Source organism: Xiphias gladius, chromosome 14 (assembly GCF_016859285.1).
Source record: "Xiphias gladius isolate SHS-SW01 ecotype Sanya breed wild chromosome 14, ASM1685928v1, whole genome shotgun sequence".
Lineage (NCBI taxonomy): Eukaryota > Metazoa > Chordata > Actinopteri > Istiophoriformes > Xiphiidae > Xiphias > Xiphias gladius.
In genome coordinates this window covers 15,482,834-15,509,377 of record NC_053413.1, presented here as the reverse complement: position 1 = coordinate 15,509,377, position 26,544 = coordinate 15,482,834, and the positions used below count along the sequence as shown (strand labels likewise).

Below are 26,544 nucleotides of genomic sequence, written 5' to 3'. Positions count from 1 at the left end.
CATGCGGGATAAAAGATGCTAAAGGAGACTGGAGAGGGCATCAAAGAACTCAGGGAAACTACACAGGTACATCAATTTTGTACTGCAACATTGGATCTCCATCCACAAGGGGGTGGCTGGACCACATCAAAGCAGCCCTTCATCAGACTAGGATGTTCCTGTGCTCATGAATTAACCAAAATCCTCTAAGAGCTTCTCTCGCACATGTTTAGGTAAGCAGCCAAATGACGGCTTGCCCGTGTTTCTATATTTTCGGGTGAAGTCCGGTTTTCAAGTCTCAAAATGTACGGATTAAACATACAATCACGAGAACGTGGGCCATTAAAGATGTTTTTTTTTTTCCTTTTTAGTGCAGTCCTTCGTGTACTCGGAGTCTCCGGGCGCAGCCAAAGGATCGACTTTGAGTGGCTGACGTCAGGAATACCTCACCAGCAGAGTGCGGCCCACTGGCGGTGGGCAGGGTGCTGCTGAGGAGGATATGAGGAGCAATCGTGGAAGAGGACTCAGTCCGACCTTGTCTGGCTCACAGTCCCGCGCATGGTTGTGCGTAAACGCTGCAGACAGACTTTGCGGCGTTTAAAGCCCCCTCGGGCGCGTAAAACTCTGGCCTTCATTCATGGTTTTTTTTCATTATTATTTGCAACACATCCACGTCTGGGTAATGTGCACAGGAATAGATCAACACTATTCCAACCCTCTTCCGCATATTGGATTTCTATGCAAAGAGAAGGTCGCCTATGTGCCTCCAAGGATTCGGGAAAAGAAGACTGCTGCTTACACGGACTCAGTATTTTTTTGACTTTTGAAACGTTTTCTGTGCAGTTTTGATCAAGGAATTTCTTCAATTCTCGAAGCACTATTTGCTCCCTGCCTAGGATTGCTCCTTGCATTGCTTATATTTGAATATAACCGAGTTCTGGATAAGGCTGTGCAGAGCAGTGTACAGTGCACCCATTCGAGCATAATGTATTTTATTTAGGACACCCTCTGTGTATTTGAAGTGCCAAATTAAGCCGGAATGGCGGGCGACTGTAATCGCAATATTGTGGAAAAGTATATCCGCCATAAACTCTCCAAACGGGGCTACGTGTGGGGATTCGATGATGTCCGGGATGAAGACGCTGCTAATAATGGGTCAGTAGTAGCCCCTCCGGCGACCTCGGTCCGCCGGTGCCGCGAAGCCAGCACCGGGCCCGCCGGCGAGAGTATCCCCAACCTCTGCAGACGGCTCCCCCAGTCCGACCCGCACATCGCCATCCACAGAGTCCTGCGCGAGGCTGGAGATGAACTTGAAAAACTGTACCAGCCGGACTTTACGGAGATGTCGCGGCAGCTGTATCTCACCTCGACCACGGCGCAGAGAAGATTTGCCGAGGTGATAGACGAACTGTTCCGGGACGGGGTAAACTGGGGCCGGATCATCGCTTTCTTCGAGTTCGGGGGCACGGTGTGCGTGGAGTGCGCGGCCGAAGACGAGATGACATCGCAGGTGGACAACATCGCGGAGTGGATGACGGAGTATTTAAATGGACCTCTTAACAGCTGGATAAAGGACAACGGGGGATGGGTAGGTCTGATTCCGCGTAGCTGAGCGATTTGCAGATCTGTGCCACGGTGGCGCAAAAGTCCTCTTTTGCTGTGGTTGGAGAGGTTTTAATCAGTGAATTCAGCTGCTTATTACAAGTGTTTAGTTGAGATTAAAAGGTGCGCTCTGATCGGGCTAAATGGCACACACTATCGAGCCCACATCTGTAGTTGATCATTAACAAAATCCATCTTTAGATGTGTCCATTAAGCACCACAGCGCGAACGTTCGAGATGGACGGCCTCACTCAGCGGCTGCTCCGATTGGACGTCCCTGGTGGCTGTTAAACCTGCTGGGCCAATCAGACAGCGTGCTCTGTCACACCTCCCGACGCTCTGACAGAAAGCCCGCCCTGTCAACCGGATGGCCAGTGCCAGCCACGCAGCTGTCAGGGAGCACGGAGGGCAGTCCGGTGTAGTCCAGGGGGGAAATTAAGATCCCAAAACAGGCGTGTCATGCGTCGCACTAGAAAGCCCGGTACGGCTGTTTCACCATTTACCTGTTTCTGAAGCTTTATGTACCAAAGTGCCCCGGTGCAGCTGTGATGTGATGCGGAAGGGAGGAGGCCAGACACATGTTGGCGAAGGCCCCTGGGCATGGCTGGACATGGCTCAGCTATCAGGGCAGGGCTGTTTTCTATTCATGTAAATGACACATAAGCCTCAGGTACTAATGAGGGCGGGCATCTACACTCTGCCTTTACCTGGCTGCACACATTCACACAGAAATGATAATATATATATATATATATATATATATATATATATATATATATATATATAATATTACCCCCAAAACAATTCTCCTGCAAACTCCTGCGCAGCCCTTGTGGAGCGCAGCAAACCTCCTCTTCTATGTTCCCTCAACAGCTATTGAGCCAGTCTGCCATGAATTGCCATGAATTAGCCTCTAATTAGCAGAGGTGCTCTTAATGAGAGCGTAACATTTGTGCTGCTTGGTTATCTTAGCTGGAAGGTATCAGATTTGGGGAGGGGGGTGGGGTCATCAATGATTCATATTGAACATCTCATCTCAAAGGGAAGGACCGTTTAACATTCCCTATGAGTGTGCCTTGCCCCTGGAGGTGGCAGGTTGTGCCACATATCAAAGGCAGAAACGGAGGGAGGGCCCTCCAGGAACACAGAGTGCTAATCTGCAGCCGCTGTGTTTAACATGCAGTCCTCTGTGCATCGAGGTTGGAACTCTTTTGTCTGCTTTTTCAGACCTGTGCCTTAAAGCCAGTGCAGGCTGCCCTGCAGAGATGCCTGCTCGAGGTCTCTGGAGCGTGTGACCACTGTACAATAATGTAGGTCATTATAGTCCATGTTTTCCAGAAGGGCAGAGATGACTGTATCTCTGCTGCTCTGCATCCACTGGAGAGAGAAAGCACAGTCTTTTAATCCCAAGGATCATTTAGGATTATTTGAAAGCATATGTCTCCGGTTTGGGTCAATTTGGTGAATTTCTGCTCTCGGCACCTCAAAAACCACATCCAAATGATTCTGGCTCATGTGAGGCTTTAAAACAATTTGATATAGAATACTGTATTTACATTGAAGGTTTTTGAGCAGCAGCATCGACATATTGTAATCTAACAGACACTGAGGTTTATTGACATATTCATTTCACTGCCTGTCAGGTGGGGAGTTTCCTAAGGTGTGTCTTTCAGTTATTACCTGACCTTTAATAACTGACACTGCAGGCACAGAGCTTCTCAGTGCTCTAGACCGGGTTTGTGAAATGCAGCTTCTCCTTTTCTATTGACATTTTGGCTAGATTTTGAAATATAATGAAAGTTACTGTATCATTCAGCATGTGCCAAAAAGGTTGTTTTCTCTTGCTGCTCTTGGACCTAAAAAAAAGTCTGCTTTATTGTGAAGAGTTTGGGATGTTAATCAGATATTAGCCTTGAGTGGTCTCAGGGCTGTGACCAGCATTTTAGAGATACTAAGATCATCAGTGAATCACTATTTATTTATCCATACATCTGTTTTGCTGGCTTTAGTCAGCAAAATAAATATACTGAGTCTAAAAATGTTAGACCCAGCTAATTAAATACTAATCATGTCACACGCCCGGTTGCAGGAAAAACTGAGGAAATGACCTCATTGTCCACAGTTGTAACCTGGTATGGACTGGGCGATGGCTGCCACTGTTGGGAAATAATGTGGCAACCAATCTGTTTTGTTGTGAATGCTTTGAGTGGATTGCAATGAAGCAAATGTGGCACATTTCTATTTCTAATCTGCTCATGGTGGGATCTGCTGGGGGACTTAATCCATTTTGGGGGTCACACATTTTCGAGGTGAATATCGGTAATAATTATTTCCTTCATTTCATCCACCATCTGCCATGTGGGTGTCAGAAAATGAACCAGATTAGAACACATTTCATGTTTCAGTCACTGCACCTCTCTGATGACCTTTTGGCTCAGTGAGGGTACAGACTAAAACAAGAGACATCATTTTTCTTGATAGAGTTTCCACAGCTTCCTAACAGCGATGACACAGAACAAACATGGTTATATGTGTATTTAGACAGGTTTGGTATAGAGTCACTTAGAATCTCCATTGTGTTATTGTGTGCTTAGAGGTGAGTCTAGTGTTTTCCACCAGTCTTTAAACAAAGGTGGGGGCTAATCAACCTATTACTGACATTTTGACATGTGAGAGTGGTGTGGAAACCGCTTTCTATCAGCCACCCTCTGTTTCCTGTTGTTTTTGAGACAATTTGAACCCAAAATAGGAGTGCCCACTAATCTGTGTTGAGTCTAGGACTCACCAGTGAGTCAAATATAGTTTTAGTTAAATAAAATTATCTGCCCATTAGAAATAACAAAGCACTTATTGTATTTGCAAAGCCCAGCTGAGGGTGAAATTGCTCCCATTCTGCACTGATTACTTCACAGACTCCAGGATGTGAAACACTGTCCTTTCATTGTCCCTAACACTCAGTTTCCTCCACCTGCATAAATTCAACCTTTGTGGCGACAGAAACTGCTCTCATCAGGGGACGATTGCATTCAGGCTACAGCCTCAGCCACACATGGTGCACCTGTGTTTATTTACTGCCGCTCGCAGTAAATACCAAATGATTGAACAAAGTGTCTGGCGGCGTTCGACTTCTGAAATTACATGCTTGACCTGGGACATTTGACTGACTGAGGGGGCGGCACGGAGCGAAATGCCAAAATGTGCTGCAGAGAAAAACAACAGTTTCACAACTTTGGAAGGTTAACTGAGACCAGCTTCAGATATGATGTTGAGAAAATAATTTCTTTTTTGTGTTCTCTGTTATTTTTAGCCATGCTCTGGAGATGGCAATGTCTGTCAGTCAGTGGGTCCGTCCACCATTTTGGTCCAGACTAAAATATCTCAACAACTATTGGATATGACATTTTGTACAGACACCAGTGGTCTCCAGAGGGCGAGTTCTACTGACTGTAGTGGTCCCATGACTTTCCCTCTAGCGTAACCATGAGGTTCACAGCCATGGTTTTTAGTGAAATATCTCAACAGCTAGTGTATGGATTGCCATGAACTTTTGCACACACATCAGTGTCAGGAATTAACTGTGATAACTTTGTTTATCACAGTTAATTCCTGACTTTTCATTTAGTGCCATCAAACAAATGCATACAAAAACAAACAATATCTTTGTCTGCCTTACCTGTTCTTTGTGTTGAGTGCCAATAAGCAAGTTTTAGCCTGCTAACGTGCACAACTAAGATGCTGAACATGATAAACATTGTACCCGCTAAACATCAGCGTGTTATATTGAGCATGTAATTACGCTGACATTAACATTTAGCTCTGTAGACTCCTGTCTCGTGGTTGAGTCCTGTTTTCATGTAGTAGATGACAGTAAGGAGTTAAATCACCTGTAGACTCTTTTTTGAAGTCTCACACAGCAGGATCAGGTGTCTGAGGAATACTGCTAACCAGGTGACCTATTTCTCTGTGTCACAGGTGTGTGTGTGTGTGTGTGTGTGTGTGTGTGTGTGTGTGTGTGTGTGTGTGTGTGTGTGTGTGTGTGTGTGTGTGTGTGTGTGTGTGTGTGTGTGTGTGTGTTTATGTATGAGGAGAGGACAATGTAAGTTGGCTTGGGTTGGGTGCAACCTGTGGGGGGATTCCCTGAGCACAATCTGCTCATCGATGGGTGGGACCTGCATGTTGCTATGGTATTGCGGGCATCTGGCTGCACCCCTCAACTCCCTAGTTGAGGCTGAGTAGATCTGGTACAGAGAGGAAGTCATTAATCTCCATATAGGTGACATGTTGGCGGAGTAGCGGAGGGGGGGAAAAAAAAAAACCAAACAAACCGAATCACAAAGGAGGCACGTGCTGCCACTGACAGGAGAGCAAAAAAAATTCCGGATGAGGTCTCACTTACATCCAATTTGTGTCTCCTTGATGCAAATTCTTTCTGTTTAACACAAGTCAATACTAACCAGGGCACCATTCAGGAAGTGTTCAAGACTGCGCTTCCTTTGGCTTTTAACGAACAAACAGAGGCGGGTATTGACAGTGAAAGGAATGATATACTTTACAGTGTAATGAGCTCTCATGATAAGTCATGATTGATCCAACCAGAAATCTTCTCTTTTCACTCCGCGCACTGTCACAGTAAGTCGTTTCCTTTTTCTATTTGTTCATTTGTAGTTGTGTCTCAGTTTGGCCTCACAAATTAGACTGTGGGACAAACTCTGATTTCTTGTTCCCAGCACTCAGGCAGAGGAATAAACGATTACTCATGAAAATAGCATTTAGGCTTTTTCCCTCCCACCCATCATTTCAAAACAGAGACGTAACAACATAATTTCATTGCTGAGAGAGTAGAAAATTCTGTAACTAAGGCTGAGTTTGGAGATTTCTACAACAATGTTATCACTTGATGTGGACTCCGGGCTCTGTAATGGAGACTGTACACCACAAAAGAGCTTAGTGTGGCGAGAAGCAGCCAAGATTTTCCCCTGTACTGTACCCCTTTTGCGGTGCAGGCCTTGGTCGCTCACCATCTGCCACCGTGTTTACACCCATCAGCCCGGCAACTGTAATCTCAGAAACATTTCCTACAGACGCATGCGGCTCTGGGCTGTAACTCTGAATCAATCTGACATGAATACTTTCTTTCAGGAGCGGCCCAGGAGAGATGTCGAGTCTCTTTGCTATCTGGGTCTCTGAGAGGCTCAAAGCACAAAGACCTTTGTTTCACACATTCAGTCCAGTGTGTTGAATGCATGAGAAGGCATGTTTAACCCTTTCTAGTTTAGGGGTTGCGGTTTGAGTGCATGAATGCCTGTTAGGCAGGAATTTTAGGGCACTGAACGACACTTTTTCATAGGATTTACTCAAAAACTGCTAGATGTGATGTTACCAGGCCTTTTTGTGGCCACTTTCACCAAAGAAGAAGTACATTTTCTTATAGAAAGAGCAATTACCTCACAGCCTTTCACTACATAGAATACCAAACGTAAGCTTTTGTGACAGCTGGATACTGTGCCACGAATAAATGAGCTATTTATTAAAAATTTGAACTGCAATTCTTTTATTTTCTGACAAGAAAATCAAGCTGATCCTCAAACCGCAGACATGCTGTCACTCTTACTTCTAGAAACACAGCGTCTGTCTAAAACTAAATTCATCCATTCTGTTGACTTGAACATAAGGTTAGACATTCGGTCTAAGAACTTTTGAGGTGGACATGACACTCCTTGCGTTCTATTTCATGTTTACCATTACATGCGCACTGAGGACTTCATGAACGTGCCAGAAATGTGTGTCTTTGCTGTGTGTGGAAAACACTCAAGTAACACGATTAGCACAGTAATACAGTTCTTTTTCAGTTTAAGAAATGTAATTCTGGTGTTTTGCGAGTGCTGTGCCTGTTTCCACGACCTCGCTTCTCCCCAGAGACCCTCCACCCCGTCCTGTGCGCTTATTTCTGGGCCTCCTCAGGAGAGCCGGAGGAATGTCTGCTGGGGAACAGTGAATGTAAATAAATAATGGAGACGACCAAGGGTGTTCCTTTCCTGAGTGGCCGGCGAAGGGTGTATTCGATTTTGTTCTTTTGTTGGATGATCATGTCAGCTGAGCATGATTCATTCAAGGAACCTCTGTGGGCGGCTAGTGTACTGACGTGTCTTTTGTGAATTCCACCATATGATTGTGTTTCCTTTTATTATTTTGTTCCAATCAGCAACCACCTCGACCTGCTGTTTTCCTGTTTCATGAGGGACATAAGCCTGAGCTGTTTAAAAGCACCACTATCCCAGTCACAACACACGCTGATGAATAATGTATGGAGCAGATAAACTTGGACGCTAAATGCATGTCCCTCAAGTAGAACCCCAAAGCCTGTCTGGGCTCCAGTCAACAGCTTACCTCTTCTTTTTCCCTTCTTTTTTCTCATCCTCCTTCTCTCTCTGTGTGTCTCTTACCCCACCACCACAACATACTCATTTACAAACATACACGTGCCCAGTCTCTTCACAAACAACACACTAATACCACTGAGATCTGGCTTTCAGTGTCAGGTAACGCTCCAGATCCCTGAAAAATACAGGGACATGTGAGAGGCCTCTAAATATAGAAGTGTTACCATCACTGCTCCCCCTGTGGTCCTTTAATTGTCACGTTACACATAAATCCCTGCCCAGTTTGCTCCCGTGCTATCATGACTCTCACGTCGCAAGCCCACCGCCAATCTGCATGGAAAAAATGTCCTAATGAACCATCTGAGACGGCAGATAAAAGAGTGTTCCACCTTTCCTGTCATGGTGGGAACTGGATAATGAGGAGTCTACTGAGACACTAGTTGACTTTGCCACTGGGCACACCCTTGCAAGTGGCGCAGTATATCAATATAGGGCAAGGTTAAACAGTTCCTCCCACTCTCTAGCTTTTGTAGATACTTTTGGGACAGACCCCAAAAGGGGTTTAAAAGAGATTTCATGTTTTCAATTAATTTCCAGAGCAACAATGGCTACTGCTGTTTGAAATGCATCTGCAAATGTCGCTCAAATTACTCTCTTGTTCGCAAAGAGACAACATGTTGCATGGCAAGCATAACCTAAATAGTTGTTAAAGGGTCAGACCACCCAAACCACGAAAACAATTTTTTTTTTTTTTTTATTAACCTCCCACTGATAGAGAGTTTTCACAGGGAACTATTTCCTGCCAAAGAAATTGTTTCTAGGAAGAAACACTGAGCTTGAGTTTTTCAAATGATTTTCTTTTATGGCGGCAACAGATACATTTTTGTTCACCTCTGTTGTGTTAGGATTGTGGTGCAAGACTCAGCAGAGGAGATTGCAAAGCAGTATTTTCCACTTTGGGGCAGTGAAACTAGCTGTAAATACAACATTTACACATTTAACAGACAAGGAGCAACATTGGCATTGATTTGTACTCATGTTTCTGGCATCCAACAAATGTAAGTCCGGTAGTCACTATCTTTTTACGTCTGTTTTTGTCACTGAGAAAAAAAAAATCTGGCTCTTTAGCTGTATAATGGTGCGCTATGTTCACGAGGTTGTCGCTTTTTCTGTTGCTGGTTAGGTAGCATACAGTGGGCCTGCCTGATGCGGCAGATAATGACACTGGGGAGAGTGAAGCAAAACGGTTAAGTTGCAGGCTGTGAAACCAAAGCAATGAGCTGAAAGAGGCTATAATACTCTGTACGGCTGAGGGAAACTGCAGCAGAGTCAGGTGTTAATTCTCTGTTATAGTCACTATGAGTGACACCTTTAACATTACACAGTTATTCGAACAATTGTTTACATAAAAAAATGGAACAGTGCAGCTTCATAATACTACAAAAATGAAACGATATGCATGGCTACAAAAATATGTTTTTGTGATTTGGGTGAACTGACCCTTTAAGGTTTATAAAGTTTATATATACACACCCCGGCACGCAAACACAAAAGCGGATGTGTTGGCGCAAATCAATTAGTTGCTGTCCACAAAATGGCTGTGTACACACTCACACATATGCATACATACATACTGTGGCAGATCAGTGTGTACACACAGAAGTGGATGTGGTAGTGTGAATCAATAGTGCTGTGTTGTCACAGAGTGACATGTGAGCCATGGCAGGGAGCAGATGGCCCCAGGGTGCCTAGCTTCCTGTTAGTGGTGCCATTCAGCTTCAACACACACACACACACACACACACACACATACACACACACAAACACACGCCACTACCATCTCCACTGGGATTTCCCTGTGCAACTAGCCACAGCACTGGCCATTAACAAACAGCATGCCATTATTGGCTCTTCTTAGAAATGCTGAGTACATGCCCTCCCCAAAAAATGATAACAGCCAGATAATGGTAAATAGATTTCTCTGCCTTGTCCATGGAGGTCTGGGGTAAATAATTCTCTGCGCACACCCCCCCATGTGATTTTTGGCAGCAGAGCAAATAGCCCTCAGGAAATCTGATCTGTTTCAGTCGACACTGAGTGAGGTCAGCTATTGCTCCGATATCACTTTGACTATGTTGTATTGATTGAGCGTTTCCGACAGTTTGTGTTGGTATCTCTGAGCAAAGACCCAATTAACGCAGTGAAGCAGTGGCTGTAAATGTCAGATCGTGTATGCAGGTGTTTTATTGAAATTCATGCTGAAGGAAAAAGTGTCTCTTGGGAAAGACCTTGGCGGGATGTTTTAGCACTTTTATGCTGACGGCTTTCAGCTGGTGTGTGTGTGTGTGTGTGTGTGTGTGTGTGTGTGTGTGTGTGTGTGTGTGTGTGTGTGTGTGTGTGTGTGTGTGTGTGTGTGTGTGTGTGTGTGTGCAACCGGAAGCTCTCATTGTAGCAAAGCTCACACAACACCACCCTGTTGGCAGTTACCTCTGATGGCGTCTGATTGGGTTTGAAGTGCGGAAAAAGCAGTACGCCCCTAATGTTTGGAAGATAAAAGCTTTGCCGAGGGAACGATGCCGTTATGTAGTGTAGTCAGGGCAGCGTTCATGAAACTCCTTGCCATCCCGAACTCTTGATGCCCCCCCAACCACACACACACACACACACACACACACACACAGAAACCAGGCATGCTACAGTGAACATATTTTGTCACTGTCACAGATAACCCCTGCTGCTTTCAGAGGACCACTATTGCCTACCTATCTACCTCTGACGGGAACATCCCGGGGCATACCGAGCATTGTCACTGCGTTATATTACATCAATTTCACTGAGTCTACTCTGAAGGAGCTGCCTTTAATTGGTTGCTGGGCTGTCATTACAACTTCAAATAATGACAGATACTTCAAAGATAACGGAGAATAGAAAACAGGAGAACTGACAGTGATTCCTTTTCTTCTTATTCTCATTTTGTTTAGCTTTTTTGACAATACAGTGATTTATGTTTGTGTATATTCTAAGGATGCATCATCTTTTGACTTGTGTCAGAGAGAAATTTTTATGGTGCCTGGATTCAGCTATGTCAGGCGCCGTTTTTCTTTATAGAGAATTGTTAACTCTTTGACATGTCTAGACGAGGATCGTGTCGGCAAATCTAACCACCAGCCGTTTAATCAACTCTGTATATTGACCTATAAATTGTTTCATTTATCTTTCACATTTTATGACCACTTGTGGTTGTGTACAGCTGTAAAAAAAAAAAAAAAAAGAAGAAGAAGAGAGAGTCCAATTAGTATGAAGTTTCTCTCCATTCAATCTACAGAATTTCAGTTTACCACTGTAGAAAGACCTCCGATTGTCACTGTGCCAAATTATCAGCTAGTTCTGAGAACTCATTTTTTACCACCCAGTCTATTAGGACACGTGCACAGACTAACCTGACCTTCGATATTTCCAGATTTGAATTAATACAAGGCCACATTCCTGCACTCCTGGGAGGACGGGGGTTAAAAAAATATTTCTGGATGGAATGGCTGGACTTCACAAGGTGTCTTTGATCAGGAGGTGAGGCTAACAGGCTTGTAGAGGAGGAGGAGGAGGCTCATAAAGCTAAAACCAGACAGTCCAGTCCCTCTGACCGCCACATGTGCTGCAGCCAGGTCCAGACCGACAAGGTAATTGCTGGAAAAAGGTATGGATGGCTGGCAAAGTATGATCAGGCCACCATGGCTGAAAGACCAAAGCAAAAATGGAGCTAGTAGAGCAAATGGTTTTGATTTAATTGGAGCTCATGCTGCTAAGTGGGGTAGGCATAGATTAGTTCACTCCACAGAAATTTATATAGTAAACTTGGTTAAAGTTGCCTGTTAAAGTCATCTGACTCAACAATCATCTGATTCTCAGCTGATCCATCTGCTGACCAGAAAGCAGAGGAATGTACTTGTGAAACATCCACATGGGCGCCAAATAGCAGAAAATAAAAATAAAAGAGAACACTGTCAACGCTCCCAGCTTCATATATGGATACATTTTTTCAAGGCTACTTACAGGCAGTCACTGAATACAGCTAATGACATTTTCCTTGGCTTATTTCACAGAGAAAATGCCTAAAAAAAAAAAAAAAAAAAAAAAATCCTCTATAATGAAACTTACATGTGCCTTATTTGCTCTCCTCACATTTTCACACCAGACCTTCGATGTCAAAAAAGGCATCTTATTATCATTCATCATGTAGGCTGTGCTTGTTTCCCTTTAGTCTCTGTATACAGACAGGGAAGGTCACACAGCTCAGAGTGAGCCAACCTGCTACAGATAGTTCAAACAATCTGTCTTTTTTAAAGCAGGCTGCTCAACATCGCTGTCTCCAAGGTCCCTTTGAGTCACACTGAACTCGGTCCATAGACAAGATAAAGGGCAGGGAATAGAAGAAATGCCCACACCGGCTCTTAGCTACTTTATTAGGCTTTAATTACATTCATCTATTTCTGAAAAGGGTTTGGTTGTAGTTTTTATTACATAATACAAGTGTGTGTTGTAGTTGTGCTCCTTGCAGTTGACTTGGTTATCTCAAGGTTCATTCCTTCTCATATCAGGCCACTCGGGAACACACAGTGCAGTTGTTTGTTTCCACACATCAATGCATTCCTCTCATTCCTCTCCCCCAGCCTGGATGAAAATCAGCTGGTTGCCTGAGAGAGGTCATTGAACTTTTCCCCAGTATTCCCAGCCTGAGAAAGGAAGAAGGGGAGGGGCTCTCAGCGGAGAATGTCTGTGTTCATTCTGAGATTGCCTTTAATAGAGCTGAAAATCAGAGAGACTATAGGCTGTGGGGATCTGCTTAGATTTTGCAGTCGGAAGTCGAATTGTGTAAGAGTGATTATTCCTTCCCCTTCCCCCCTGTTTCTAAATGACCTCATGCTCCTTGCAGGATAGAGAACTTCTGTCACGCATTTCACAATTTCAGTGCTCAGCAAGTTGGAAAGCTGCTTCCCTTCCCATATTGAGTTTTGCTTTGTCTTCCCACATGATACCTTCTGTTTTTTAATCCCCCGATTACATGTAGTTTGGCTATACAAATGTGTTTTCATTTTTGGACTGTACTCTTTATCTTTGCTCTGTTTTTGTAAAATGTTGGATAGTTTTTACTTCTTTGAGCCACAAACACCCACTTAAATGAAGACATCTGAGAACCTTAAAGGGGAAATGTGTCTTTGGTGGATCTTGGCGACAAGAGGCTCCAACCTAGACACTGCTTTCATGTAAGGGGTCACAAGCCAAAGAGATTTCGAACCACCGGTTTGATCTTTAATTATGTGTTCTATTTTATCAGCTTATCAGATGTCCTTTTAAGGTTAAGTCTTCAACTGAAAATTTACTGAAACTTTAGCTATCCGATAAATGTAGTGTAGTAGAAAGTACAACAAAATGTAGTAGAGTAGAAGGATAAAGTAACAAAATTGTTACAGTACTTGAGTAAATGTACATAGTTACTTTCCACCATTGGTGGCAGATGCCTTCACCGTGACATTGTGGAAAATTTTCAGTTCACTCCAGCTCCTCTTCTCCCCACTTCAAAGGTGTTCCTGAGGGAGCTGCACCTCAAACAGATGATTGTTTTCTCTGACATTATCGGATATCTGAGATCCTGGATCTGCTCTGGTCTGCTCGCAGCATGTACTGTCGCAGACTGTGGCCTATCTCATTTAAATGGGTACAGAGAGAACACGGCTTAACCTGAAACCTGGCCCCCGTGTAAAACCGCTCCAATATCTTGTTGCCAGAACTGACAAGCTTAACTTTTCTTTTAGCAGCCGACTTTACAAGGTGTCTCCTGTATAAAAGAGGAGACCACGAGAGGCACTGGGCATCTGGCTTTGATGTCCTAATATGTTCTCCTACGCTGACGTGTTTAACTCTCTATTAGATGATATTACACTCGACTTGTTTGGCAGTTCTTCCTAAATTACAGAGGAAATTTGGGATTTCATCACAGGCAAAATCACAACACTGTTAACATAAAACTTGCCCTTTTGTTACGGTTTGCTTTTCTTAGACTTGGGGCTAAGATTTAGGAGGCAGTTAATGGTTCAAAACAAATACAATTCTCTTAGTTACAGTGTCTAACCAACTGTAGCTCTCCCCTGCTGCTCCCCCTCCCTTTCTCCATGGTATTAGTATGACTACATGTTTGGCTAGCTTCTAGTCTTTCCCTAGTTACCCACACAGAGTCTGTGATTTAACCGTACTTGGCTCTGCCACAGAGAAGCCATAGTCTCAAACTAGACGGTGATGTCATCCCCACAGCATCTGGCACAGGAAGTGACTTAACACCAACTGAACTGTTGAGGTCTTTTACAAAGACTTGGCCAATCGCTGCTGTCTGAAAAGCCCCTTTTGCGGACATCAGGATTGTGTAATTCTGTTACATCAGGGCTTGAAAGAAAACAGCTCAGATGCGAGCACACAAAACCACAATAACGGCAAAGCTGAATGCATCGTTTCAAGAAAATCCCAAAGCAAATGACTTCATTTTTTTGGACAAGTTCAGAACAATTGGGCACCACATGTGCTTAACATCAAAGCTTGCTGCAGATGGTGTTCCCACACATCCCATTCATTACTGCATATACAGTAGTCATTTTTGGCTCAGACCAGTCAGTCTATTATCAGCTCCACTGCAGTTGGGATGGTGGTTGCGTGGTCTCAAGGTCTCAAGGGGGTCAGTGGATCTGACTTTTACAGCTTGAAGCAGCGTGCAGCCCCCGTCGCAAGAAATGAACCCCTCCCATGGACTGTGTTTGTCACAGGAGAAGCAACAGGCCACTTGGGAATCTGCTGTTTCCCACGGTCTCTATCGGAGGTTTTTATCTGAACCAATCCTGCAGAACAGTTCAGAAACGGGGGCTCTCATGCGCCCTTGTTTTGCCAAAACAAGTGGTGCTTTAGTTCCTGTACACAGCAATCCAAAGCTGATTTAAAGCTGATAAAGCAGTTTGAAATGTGAAGGTTTTACCACGGTGTCTAATCATTAACCCAAACTGTAGAGTGAGCTGGAAACGTGGCTTTGCCTTTTTACCCACTGAGTGCTTCTGCATGTTTTAAATGCCACAGATACTACTTTCCCTTGCCAAGTGGCTCTTTATACAAGTGCCCTTGCATTCCTGAATGCAAAATTTGAACAAAACACCCCAGGATGGAGAGTTTCACACAGTTATATAAGAAAAAGTACCACAGCTTACTGGCTTTCACACTGCTTACATGGATATTTAGACCCACAAACACGTCACTGGAGTAGCCGATGTACTATGCGTGGCTTCCTTGGAGAGAGCATAGAGTTATTAGATATCAAAGTGGCAGACATCCTGTCTTTACTGGAAAGTCACTCAAGCCAGGTCTAATGCACTCCAAACACACCAGCCTCCACACGTGTGGGTGATGACTCAGCGGCCCTTTTCCATTCTCTCCTCTGCTCTTGCGCGTCATCGGTGGCCTTTTAAACGGGCCGAGCAGCAGAGAGGAGAGTTGTTTTATTAGATTGGGCAGCCCTGAAGCAGAAGCTGAGATGAAGCCTCCTGATATTTATAGCAGCACAGCAGTCGTGCCACTTTTGTCTGGCTCAGCTCTGTCACTTCCCCCTCCACTGAGGGCCGGATGGGCTCAGTGCAGACGTCCTCAGATGAGGCAGACATCCCCTTTTAGCTGCATTGTATCTATTTGAGGAAGCCATTGTGCCACGATTCGGCAGCTATAAAGGATTTTGGATCAATTGTTGAGGTAGAAATAGGTTTCAAGGTCAAAATCACAGGACCAGATTGTTTTAAGGAATAAAAGAAACATCTCGTCTGAGCTGCAGAGGTTGTCTGATTTTTTGTGAGAGAAAAGGATTGTCTCTTTGTGGCTTTCCTCTTGCTTTGATGTGTCTTTGCTCTGCATGCAGAAGTGACTGATTGTAAATGATACAGTCTGAGCTTCAGTAAGGTGTGCAGAGGCGCCAATAAACCAGGGGTGCAGGAGGAGAGCAGGTGATGGGAGAGCAAACACACTCTGCATCCATCCACTCGCCCTCGCTCCTCCGAGCCTGCAAGGTCACCCAGTCCTTCATTTCATGTCGGATCAAAGCTGTTCAATAAAAATCCGTGGGCTCAACAAGAAAAAACAGCCGGCTAGGAATCATATAACTGCTCAGTCAAAGTTAGCTGAATAGACCAGGAAACCTCAGAAAAACTAGATGCTTCTGCACAAATGTGACGGTTTAACTGCAGTGGTTCTCCTCCTCCTGCTGCCTCCTCGATGCGATAGAAAAACCCAGTTTACCGAAGCGCTATCCATCTCCTAAAAAAACCAACGTCTCATGTGTAAAGTTACAGTCCTCATTTATCAGTTTAGATGTTGAATAATGGAGACAATAAAAAACACAGAGTGTCATGAGGAGTGCGGGTGATTTACTGGCGATCACGTTTCATGTTCCAGTGGAGCAGACTCACTCCCACGGGAGAGTGCACTGTTTTGTAAACACACAAATGCCGCTGCTGACGCAAATTTGAATATTTATGAGCCCTAAGGGTAGCATCCAACGTCAAAATTGTTTCTCCCTTTACACTCGAGTCCGATGTAATGACTGTTAATAAACTGGCAAGTATGAAACCTGAGCCTTCAATGAAATTCTAGTGGAGGAAATTAAAAAGGTTTCCCTGTTTCCTTTGTTTCATGTCAAGACTCTCCTTTTGATCTGTCTTTATCAGACTGACTGATATTACTCCATAATTATCATATTGTCCAGCCATTTAAAAGGCTGTTATTTCCTATATGGGAATATTTAAAAGACTTGGCATTTTTAAATGATGTGGACTGTTTGGCTACTTGTGGAACCAGAGGTTGAATGCTCCTTGTTCCTAATTCCCTGACTATGTCACATTAAAATAATATCCTGTGTAAGCTTCAGGTGAAAATGTCTTTCAGACAGAAATTGTACTACTTTACTTGTAAAGAGGGAATTCATGCTTTAGTTTGGAGAATTGTTCACCTTTCTTATGAAGTTTTCAGATGTGGTTTCATGTCTCCCAAGCAGTTTTATAGTTCTCTGTGCTAATTTAAAGATACGTGATGAAATTAATAACCTTTCACTGGATTAGAGCTGCATTTAATGGTTATTTTCATTATGGATTTATTTGCTGATTATTTCCTTGATTAACTGACTGATTGTTTAGTCTGTACAAGTCAGAAAATGCTGAAAAATGCCCATGACAAGTCCCCAGAGCCCAAGCTGACGTCTTAAAACTACTTGGCATTTTGCTTAAAAAAGTACCCTAAAAGAATAGTTAATGGACATTTGGGAAATAGGTTTATACGCTTTCTAATTAGCACATTGTATAATGTTTACATTTAGTCTGTACAAAACATAAGGTGGAAAAATGGCAATTTGGGGAAGCTAAGCTAACCGGCTGTTGGTTTTAGCTTTGTATTCAATGGACAGACATGAGAGTGGTATCAATCTTCTCATATAATTCTCCACCAGAAAGCAAATGAGCAAAATGTCAAACCACTGGTAATGCAAAAATTGCAGGTGAATAAATTTTCTATTGATCGACTAATGGATTAATAGAGTAATTGTTTGAGCTCCAAGTGTATGTGTTTTAGATCAAGGATGCTACCTAGACATTTAAACAAACATTACTGCTTTGTTAGTCTGATCCACTTAAAGTTTATCTATGAATTGAGAGTATTTTCCAGATTTTTACAGCTTCCCTTGCCCGACTGTCATCACTTGGCTGTGAGGTTGTTGTTTCCAAGTATTGCGGTATTGTCAGAGAGTAGTGGAGGGCTCAGTGTCCTCAGCCCCAAGCTGTTTGCTGGTGCTGACGCAGGGGGATTCACCGGGTAATGACTATTGCAACAGACTCCGCCGTCATCTCATTTTTGCCAGGCCAGAAGATGGAAGACACTCCAGAGACTTGATCGAACCTGACCTAGCTGCCAGACGAGAGCTTGCTTTCCTGGCACCTATTGTGTCAGGAGAGAACCAGTGTTTTTTTTTTCTGCATCTGGGTATTCATTCATATAAAAAATAATAATACGCACACATGAAAGAGAGAGATATAAGTGTATATTTTTATCAAAACATATAAATTACAAAGGATATTAGTGGATTTCTTGCAGTTTTTTAAAACTCCCATTACTTCCCGGTGGCTCCTGAAATGGGAGTTTGTTTGACTTTAATTAGCTGTGGAGAGGTCTGCGGAAAGCTCATTAGAAAATCAGGGGGCAGCAACGTATGCAACATATTCAGTATATTACTATATGAATGCTTAGGAAATAAACAGAGCGTGGGGAGAAGCTCGGTTCAGAGGTCTATATAGCAGCGAAGCGACAACAGGAACTTTAATTACAAGTTGAACTTTAACCCACATCCCTTTCTCTCAGTCTCACTCTGCCCGCAATTACCCGTGGAAACATCCCAAAACAGAGATGCCAAGTGCACAAGATGACTCATTATCTTCCACACAAGCCCAGGGATCTTTCCCAATAGCAAGGGGGATACCCAGAGGAATTGGCAAATGCTTGGTATTTCATGGTGCCCTTAAGATAGCGTGAGGCCATCCAAGGAAGACAACAGTGTAAATTCTCTTTTGTGTCCACGAGAAAGACACTGAGCAAAACCCAGAGGTCTAAATCATGTGAAAAACAAATCAGAGGTTGCGGACAGGCTCTCTCCCGCTGGTGGGAAAAGCAAATCATGTGTGAAGCTTCCAGCCTGGGTAACCATGACGCTCAGGCAGCACGTTGCCACCCCACTGCTGAGCATCGGACCCTCTCAAGTCCTCGCTGTTCGGTCTTACTCCTTTACCCCGTACGTGTCTCTCCCAGGGATTCATTGTGTGCAGTAAAAAAACGAAGGGAAGGGGGTGTCTGAACCTGGCTAGGCATTTTCCCACTGGATGCCTGGCTTCTGCAGGGCGGCTGTGACCTTTCAAATGCCATTGATCCAAAAAATGAATACTGTAGAGAACTGCAGCCTGGACTTTATTTCCCAGATGCACACCTGCTGCTGACGGCAGATGGTTTGCTGCAGGGCAAAGATGAGTTTTTGAGGATTATGGACTCTTTTGTTGATGTGATGAATGCAGATGTTTTGTCCTCTACTGTCCCGGTCATCCCCCTGTGTCCTCCTCTGCCAGCTGCTTATTATGACTATTTTCTTCAAAGGCTCACGTTTTCATAATGGCAGTCAATACAGGAGGATAAAGAGAGAGAGAGGAGAGGCAGGAAGGAAAAAATAGAAAGTGCCAAGGTTTGTTTTTCAGACTACTCACATGGTTGTGGTAGCACTGCTTGCTAACATGTGGGTGAAAAAGTTCCAGGAGCTGAAGTGGAGCATGCCTCAGTCTCATGATATCCACCTGACACCCCTCCTCCCCTCCCTCCTCTATCTTTGCTTCCCAGCTCTCCTCTGAGTCAGTCTGGAGTTATTACCGTCCATGTCCTTGTGGGATTCTTTTAAAAATCCATCACCGCTCTTACAAACCTCTTACCGTAATTGGTCCACTTTTGTTTCAGACTTAAATAGATGATAATCTATGCCGACTGTCTGGGACATATTGAGGACAGGCATCATTAGTTTGCCATTTTGTTGTCGAGCCTTGCTTGTTGTCAGTCACATAGTCACATGCACTGGATGTTGGACCCGGTGGCTGGTTTGTGCTGTTGCCTCAGCAAACTGTTAGTTTCCAGAAGTAGGTGGGGAAAAAAAAAAAAAAGATGCAGACAGTGTTTTTGCCAACCAACGCGTTCACCTTAGCTGGAGGTCTGACTGGAGAGCTTGTTCTCTAATTAATACCTGAATCCTGGGGTGTGTGTGTGTGTGTGTGTGTGTGTGTGTGTGTGTGTGTGTGTGTGTGCGCGCGCATCTGTGCTTGCATTTAGCTCTAGTGCAATCTCACAGACCTCTTGTCTACAGAAATGCTAGCCCCGGACAATTAAAAACGCTCAGCTGCAACAAAGGAAATGCCATGTGGTTAAAGCTATTGCCAGCTGATTTAAGAGTGCAGTGCATTCTGACACCAGAGGGTCCAAACTGGGAAGAAACTGCTGATCCTTCCTCCTCTGTGTCACCGACTGGCCCCCCAGCCTCAGGAATGCCACAGGACGGGAAGGGAGGAAAGGGAAACAGGAAATACTTTTGTCTCCCCACTGCACTTCAGATTGGATGTCTCCTTTTTTTTTTTAGTCCTGTGTGGGCTTTTCTTTGTTAAAAGGACGCTGTATATTAAAATGTAACACTCGTGAAAGAGAGTATAATGACCCAGTTTTGCTTCTACTAGATCAAGGTCGAATAAAACATGTGTATTCCAGCTAGAGTTACACAAAACATAATTACTGTAGGTAAATTGAGTCAAATCAAGACTGATAAAAATAGAATGGTAATAGATTCCCCTGGGGATTGGCACAGTAATTTTGTAGTGAATTAAACTTAACAATTAGTTTCATAACAAAAGCGCTGATCTTCAGTAGGAGACTGTTCTCTTTAAAATACACTCTGTATTAGTTTGGTTCAAGATAATCTACTTGTGTGTGTGTAGATGTGGGGGAGAGTGAAGAGCTTAGCACCATGACTTCCTGTCCAGCTGTTCCTGCTGTCACTGCTTATGAGCAGATGTCTGTATTTCCTCGTCTAAGACACACAGCAATGGTATTTGCTGTACTGGCGTTGTGTACACTCACACATTTTCAATTTGTAACGGACGTCTTTTGAAACTCCTGTTAGCAGCAGATAGTAACATTAATGTATTTACTCTTGAGTGCTGCGGCACTCGTCCACAAACCCACCAAATTCTGTTGATATGCAGACGCGAATAGGCTCTTCTGGTGATTCCCATGTTTGTTTAGTGTGGGTGTTTCTGGACGTCTTTTGACTGTGTGTGTGTGTGTGTGTGTGTGTGTGTGTGTGTGTGTGTGTGTGTGTGTGTCTCTGTGGGCCGTCTGAGGTTGTGCGTGGGAGGGTTTGAGAGCCAATGAAAAGTAATGGGTTCGCTTGCAGCAGGGCGGTATTAACACTCTATTTCCACCCATATTTGGTGGCAGCTGAAGGGAGTTACATCTTAAAGGGTCAGTTCAATCAATTAGAAAAAAAAAACAAACAAACAGGTTATGTCTATCTAGCCAAAGCCAGATATATGCTGTTTCTCTGTGCCACAGAGAACTATTAAAAACACATCAGTGAGCCAAACATTTGCACTGGCTGACATCATTCCTTCATTATGATGAGCATGGGGCGCTATAGTTTATTTGGAGTAATTCTTGCTTAGCCAGAGCTAAAGCACCAAGTGTGTATTAATCCACAGCTGAAAATAGTCCACAAGAAATGCACTATTTCTTGAGCCTTTTCTTATATATGAAGTGATGTATCTGACCACATTTGAATCAACCATGCATTGTCTTTAGTAGGAGTGGCAGACATTCCAGCCTTATCTGTTTTGGTGTTTTCTAGTAGGCTACACCCTTTAGATAACCAACTGATGCAAGAATGCAAACACATATTGTTTGACAGCCCAATTAACCGACTGACTTTATCTTCCTGTCTGTTTCCCAGGATGCCTTTGTGGAGCTGTATGACAGACAGCGGGAGTCCATCTTCAGTTGCTCCTGGCCCTCCATCAAGACAGTCTTTGGTCTGGCAGCACTCGGGGCAGCTAGCCTGACCATCGGAGCATACCTTACACAGAAGTGAACGAGTCCTACATTCTACCAGCTCGACTTTATTTCTCAACATCCTCCTCCTTTTCCTTGTGCCTCTCCTCTTTCTTTTCAAAGATACTCCTGACCCCTCAGAGACCACCTTCAGACTCTTCCGAATCTGGCTCTCTTCAAAGCCTTCTCTCGGAAAACTCCCTCTTCCTCGCCCCTCCGTGTCAAAGCAGACATAAATCAAAACAACTGAAAGAACCGAGTGCACAGCCCGTACAGAGCAAAGGAAGCCTTGAAAAGAGGCAGCTTAGACGTAATCACACTAAGCTGACAAGAACTGTGGAGGAAGGAGGGATCAGTGGTATGCATCTTTCTTTTTTCTTGTTTGTTTGTTCTGCCTGCTTCCGTACTAGTTATAGCATGAGCGTTGAGTGTTAGTGTAGACGTTGCATGTGTCAGAGCCCGTGCGAGACCTCTATTTGAAGGCCTTGATGATGTGGGTGTAGGGACGATGAAGATGATGGTGATGACGCCCCCACGCCGCAGAGAAAGCGGCCGCAGCCCCGCCCCTGCTTGTTAGGGTGAAGAACCCCGTTTGAACTGCAGTTACCCCCCCTGCAGCCTTCCTTCAAAGGACTTCCTCCACAGAACAGCTGCTCGGAATGTATAATGGAAACGGCTTGCTAGAACCAGCGTGGTGTGTGTCTGCTGCTCTCACTCCTCAGACAGCTCCCATGAACTCTGAACCCACCGCACCATTATACTTTCCACGGCCTTTAATAGAGGACGTGAAAGACTGAGCTCAGCTTTTGGAAGTTTTTCAAAGCTCCTTGATTGCGATTTTTAAGTTGATTTTAATTTTTGCAACATGCTAAGCCGCAGCAGAGAAAGAGGGATTCTTTTTAAGGAGTGAAAAATGTACTGAACAAGCCTGCCGTTGCAGAAAAATGTCATACGCTGATGAATATACTGCGAGAAATGATGAGCACAGCTCAAAGGAAGGAGGTAGAAGTAAAATGAAGATTGATTTGAACATTGAACATTGATTGGAACATTGATTGATCAAAGATTTTAAGAGTGCTTTCCTCAAACTAAGCGACGTAATTGAGACCACTCCTCTGCTTAATTGTTCTCCCTCAAAAAGTCAAGAACGCCTTTACTGTTAGCGCTGAGCAAGCCTAAAAGCTATCAGTTCTTTTTCTATTTTCTACCTCCGTTTTCCTGCTCCTCACCCAGTCCATTCAGGCTCAACCAGGTTTCAGGGCTGACCCCGTCAACATGTGTCCCCCAGCTGCTGAGGCCCCACAGCAACTCTGTTGTGCCAGAATCCACTCTGACAAAGACGGTTGTTGACGTGGACGGAGAAAAACTTTGCTCGGCCACAGGCTAAAACCAGTGGCCCCTGTGTGCCGGAACCTGAGATGTCCCTTCTGTCCAGTCTGCAAATGCGTTCAGTCATCGATTTGTTCCTTTCAGCCTGTTTTTAATTGATGTTTGTCTTGTGTTACAGCCTGATAGAAAATTTGGAAAGGCTCACACAGGCTCCAGAATATTTTAATGTATACAGTGCTTGGCAAGTTGGTCATGGAAAAGTGATTTTATTTCTCTTGTATTTTCAAAATCTTCAACTTCTTTGTTGCATGGATGAAAGATAGCCTACAGTCCTCACACAATAAATATTATGTGTAACCATATTTATAATAGGTTAGAAGATAACAAATAACAAAGAAGTTGCATTTTCTATTTATTGAGAGGTACCAGATCACAGATTTTTAACAGTTCTTTGATGAAAAATCAGTTGTTTTCACTTTTTTTTCTATTCTATGGAATCACACTGTAACCACATTATTTCCTGGCTGCTAATATAACAAGAAAACTGTTTAAAAAGTGAATTTCTGTGTTGTATTAATATTGGCTTAAGGCTGCTATACTGTCGATTTAACTTTTTACTTACAGCTTAAACTGCCACAATTTACAAACAGTATAGTTCTAGAGAGCTGGAAACCAAAGTTAACATGTATTAATCTTCAATTTAAAAAAACAAAACAAACAAAACCAAAAAAACCAAAAAAATAAAACTAAAAGTAGCTTAATGAGAATACATGTCGCTTCACTTCGCTGAGAGTTTGTTCAGTGAGGTTTTCTGATCTCTCTGTGGAGGGTTTGTCTAGTGTTACTGTGCTATATCAGCTTAACTTTTGTCAACTTTATGCTCCGATGATAACTAAGTGCTTATCTGTAAAATGTTGACCTGCCAGACCTAAACCTTGTCTCAGTTATCACTAAAAAACAAACAAACAAACAAACAAACAAAAAAAAAAAAAACAAAAAACAAAAAAACCCCACACCATTCTCATTACAGCAGGTCAGGGTGTGTGATATTCCAGTGATGTGGATGTGAGAGAGGAACAGAGGAGGATTCATGAGCAGAAATAGGAACAGTTTAAAAGCAATATACTGTAATTTTGATATTATCTGTGCATATATGAATGTAGGCACGAGGGTTGCTGTACTGTTTTATGTCCATAATCGCAAACCTGTAGCACTTAAAAAAAAAAAAGAAAAAAAAAAAGTGAATTGTGTTTCTGTTGTTTACTGCTATTATCCACGATAAGCTAGCGGGATCATATTGTTCCTAATAAACCAGATTTCTCAAGCAGCTGCAGTCCAAGTTCCTGATGTGTGTTTTGTTTTGTTTTGCTTTGTTTTTTTTTGTTTTTTTTTTTTATTCTATGAATCCTTCGTTTCACGTCAGCGCAAGTCAGCGAGACGGAAAGAGAATAAGAGATGTTTAGGCGGAGAGCGGCGCACCGGCGGAGGCTCCTTTGATTAGCGGTCGCCTATCCACGGCTGTGAGCCGTGAACGCGCGCCCGCTTGTGTCAGCGTGACAGTCCCCCCGCGTGGAGGACTGTGCAGATGCAGCAGCCGCACCCCATCAGACATCAAAGCTGTCCCCAAACACTGCACTTGTCAGCCTCCCTCTTGTGCTCCATACGCTGCTAAACACGAGAGAGAGAAAAAAAAAAAAAAACCCCAAAATGCCCTGAGGCCAGGTTTTTTTTTTTTTTTTTTTACAACCCCTGCCTCTGTTCTGATCACACTTGTCTTCAAAGGCTGCGGCACTATCCCTGCTCGGTGGAATTTGTGAAAAGCATGATGCAGTAAAACTAATGTTGAAAGAGTTGAGTGGGTGCGAGAAAATGAGGGGAAAGGAGTGAAAGAAAGTGGTGGTGGTGGTGTGTGTGTGTGTGTGTGTGTGTGGATATATCCCTGAGGAGACCAACAGTGGAGGGAAGTTCACGCAATCCCCCCCCCCCACTCGCCATGCATATAAAATGCATGACACGGTCTGAAGAGGAATTTTAAATCAAGCCCCAGACTTTCAAAAGAGAGTCCAGTGTGGGTGTGGATGGTGAATGTGTGTGTAAAGAAAGACGAGTACGATGGGCAGTGAGAAGAGGAGGGGGAGGAGAGTGAAGCCCTCCTGCCTTCTCTGCTTTAGGGCTACAAGGTGTAGAGGAGGCTTTCCCAGCGCTGGGTATCACAGGGGAGATTGGGAGATCAAAGCAGATTGTCTGGAGTAAGTCTGGTCCAGTTTTATCCCTCATTTGGAAGTCCATCAGATCCCCACACGGTACCTTCGCCTCATTTAGAGGCAACCTTTACCACATTCAAAACTTCCTGGTGAAATCTAGCAATTTTCCTGAAAGAGGTAAAAAAAAAAAAAAAAAAAAAAAGCTGTGCTCAGAAATAATTCATCTCTTACTGGAATGCAAATATTCGATGAGAAAGAGGTCATTACTTATTACAGCAGGACGGGGTCAACTGCAGAAACTAATTTTGGTTGAAACCTCACACTGCCTGAACTGCGTACTACAGTGTCACCTTGTGGCTGCTACACAAACCTTCCCCACAAAATGATCCATCAAGAGTCTAAAACGGCAGGCAACCACAGGCCGTCAGGTGCCAAGAGTCTGCAAATGTCTTCTTCAGCTACGGGAAGTGACAGCTGATTCCACTGAGCAGATCATCGTCATGTAAAGCGGATGAACTATCAGCTGCTGCTCATCTGTAATAAAAACCAGCCTTCTCCCAGCACACTCCGGCACATGGTCGCCTATCCCTGCTCTAAAATATCCTCGGGGCAGCGTGCCATGAAGAGAAAAGGGCTCCGGGGCTGAGAGCGCTCAACAGTTTACAGCTCTGGTGATGACTGCTCGGCCATCTGTGGTTGGCGAAGCACCGGCTCCGGCAGAAACGTTTAAAGAACTGTGCAAGACAAGCATCTAAATCTCACATCATATGGTCATCAGCAGGAGAGCAGGCATGGAAAGCGTGTGGTGTAACTACAAACTGCAAACCAAGTCTTTGACCAAGTGATCAGCATCAAACCTGCACAGAGTATTTGTTCAAAGCTCTAAAAAGTAGAGTAAAACTCTTTAAAAAAGTCTTTAAATAATAGTCCTGACATTTAGCACATGTACCATGAAATGGTTTTCGGTTCTGTTATGTGGAGCTGCTTTTTGGCTGATCGTATATATGAAATAAAATGCAAAATTAGGAAACTACTGCACCAGCTACTGAACACTTAAAGTAGTCGATCATGAAAATAGTTGTACGTTACAGGGGTTGGAGCCAGAGAGCCAGAGAGATTGATCTGTAAACCGGGAGAGTTTTGGTAGTACAGTGCACACATTTGCCTGGTTGTACACTCTGTAATGTTATTTTTAAAGAGTTATTTTCACATTACACGTCCATCTACATATCTAATAATGTATACAGCTGCAAGTTATTTTCATTATTAATTCATCTGCTGATTATTTTTGTAATTAATCGTTCACAATTCTAACGCCCAAAGTGATGTCTCCAAATGTCCGGTTTTTCTCTGATCAGCAGTAT

At 43.7% G+C, this 26,544-nt stretch overlaps 1 protein-coding gene across 1 annotated transcript; it reads left to right on the top strand.

Annotated features, from left to right (window-relative positions):
• Nucleotides 1-503: 503 nt before the first annotated feature.
• On the top strand, nt 504-24,291 carry bcl2b (BCL2 apoptosis regulator b). Its single transcript, XM_040144313.1, has 2 exons — nt 504-1,567; nt 21,550-24,291. The coding sequence occupies exons 1-2, from the start codon at nt 1,019-1,021 to the stop codon at nt 21,685-21,687; spliced, it is 687 nt and encodes a 228-aa protein (XP_040000247.1). The 5' UTR covers nt 504-1,018; the 3' UTR covers nt 21,688-24,291.
• Nucleotides 24,292-26,544: the final 2,253 nt, after the last annotated feature.

Bases quoted from the DNA above. Each gene is read 5' to 3' on its own strand.
- bcl2b (XM_040144313.1), top strand. From the start codon at position 1,019: ATGGCGGGCGACTGTAATCGCAATATTGTGGAAAAGTATATCCGCCAT. The intron at 1,568-21,549 runs GTAGGTCTGATT...TCTGTTTCCCAG, and splicing joins TAAAGGACAACGGGGGATGG to GATGCCTTTGTGGAGCTGTA.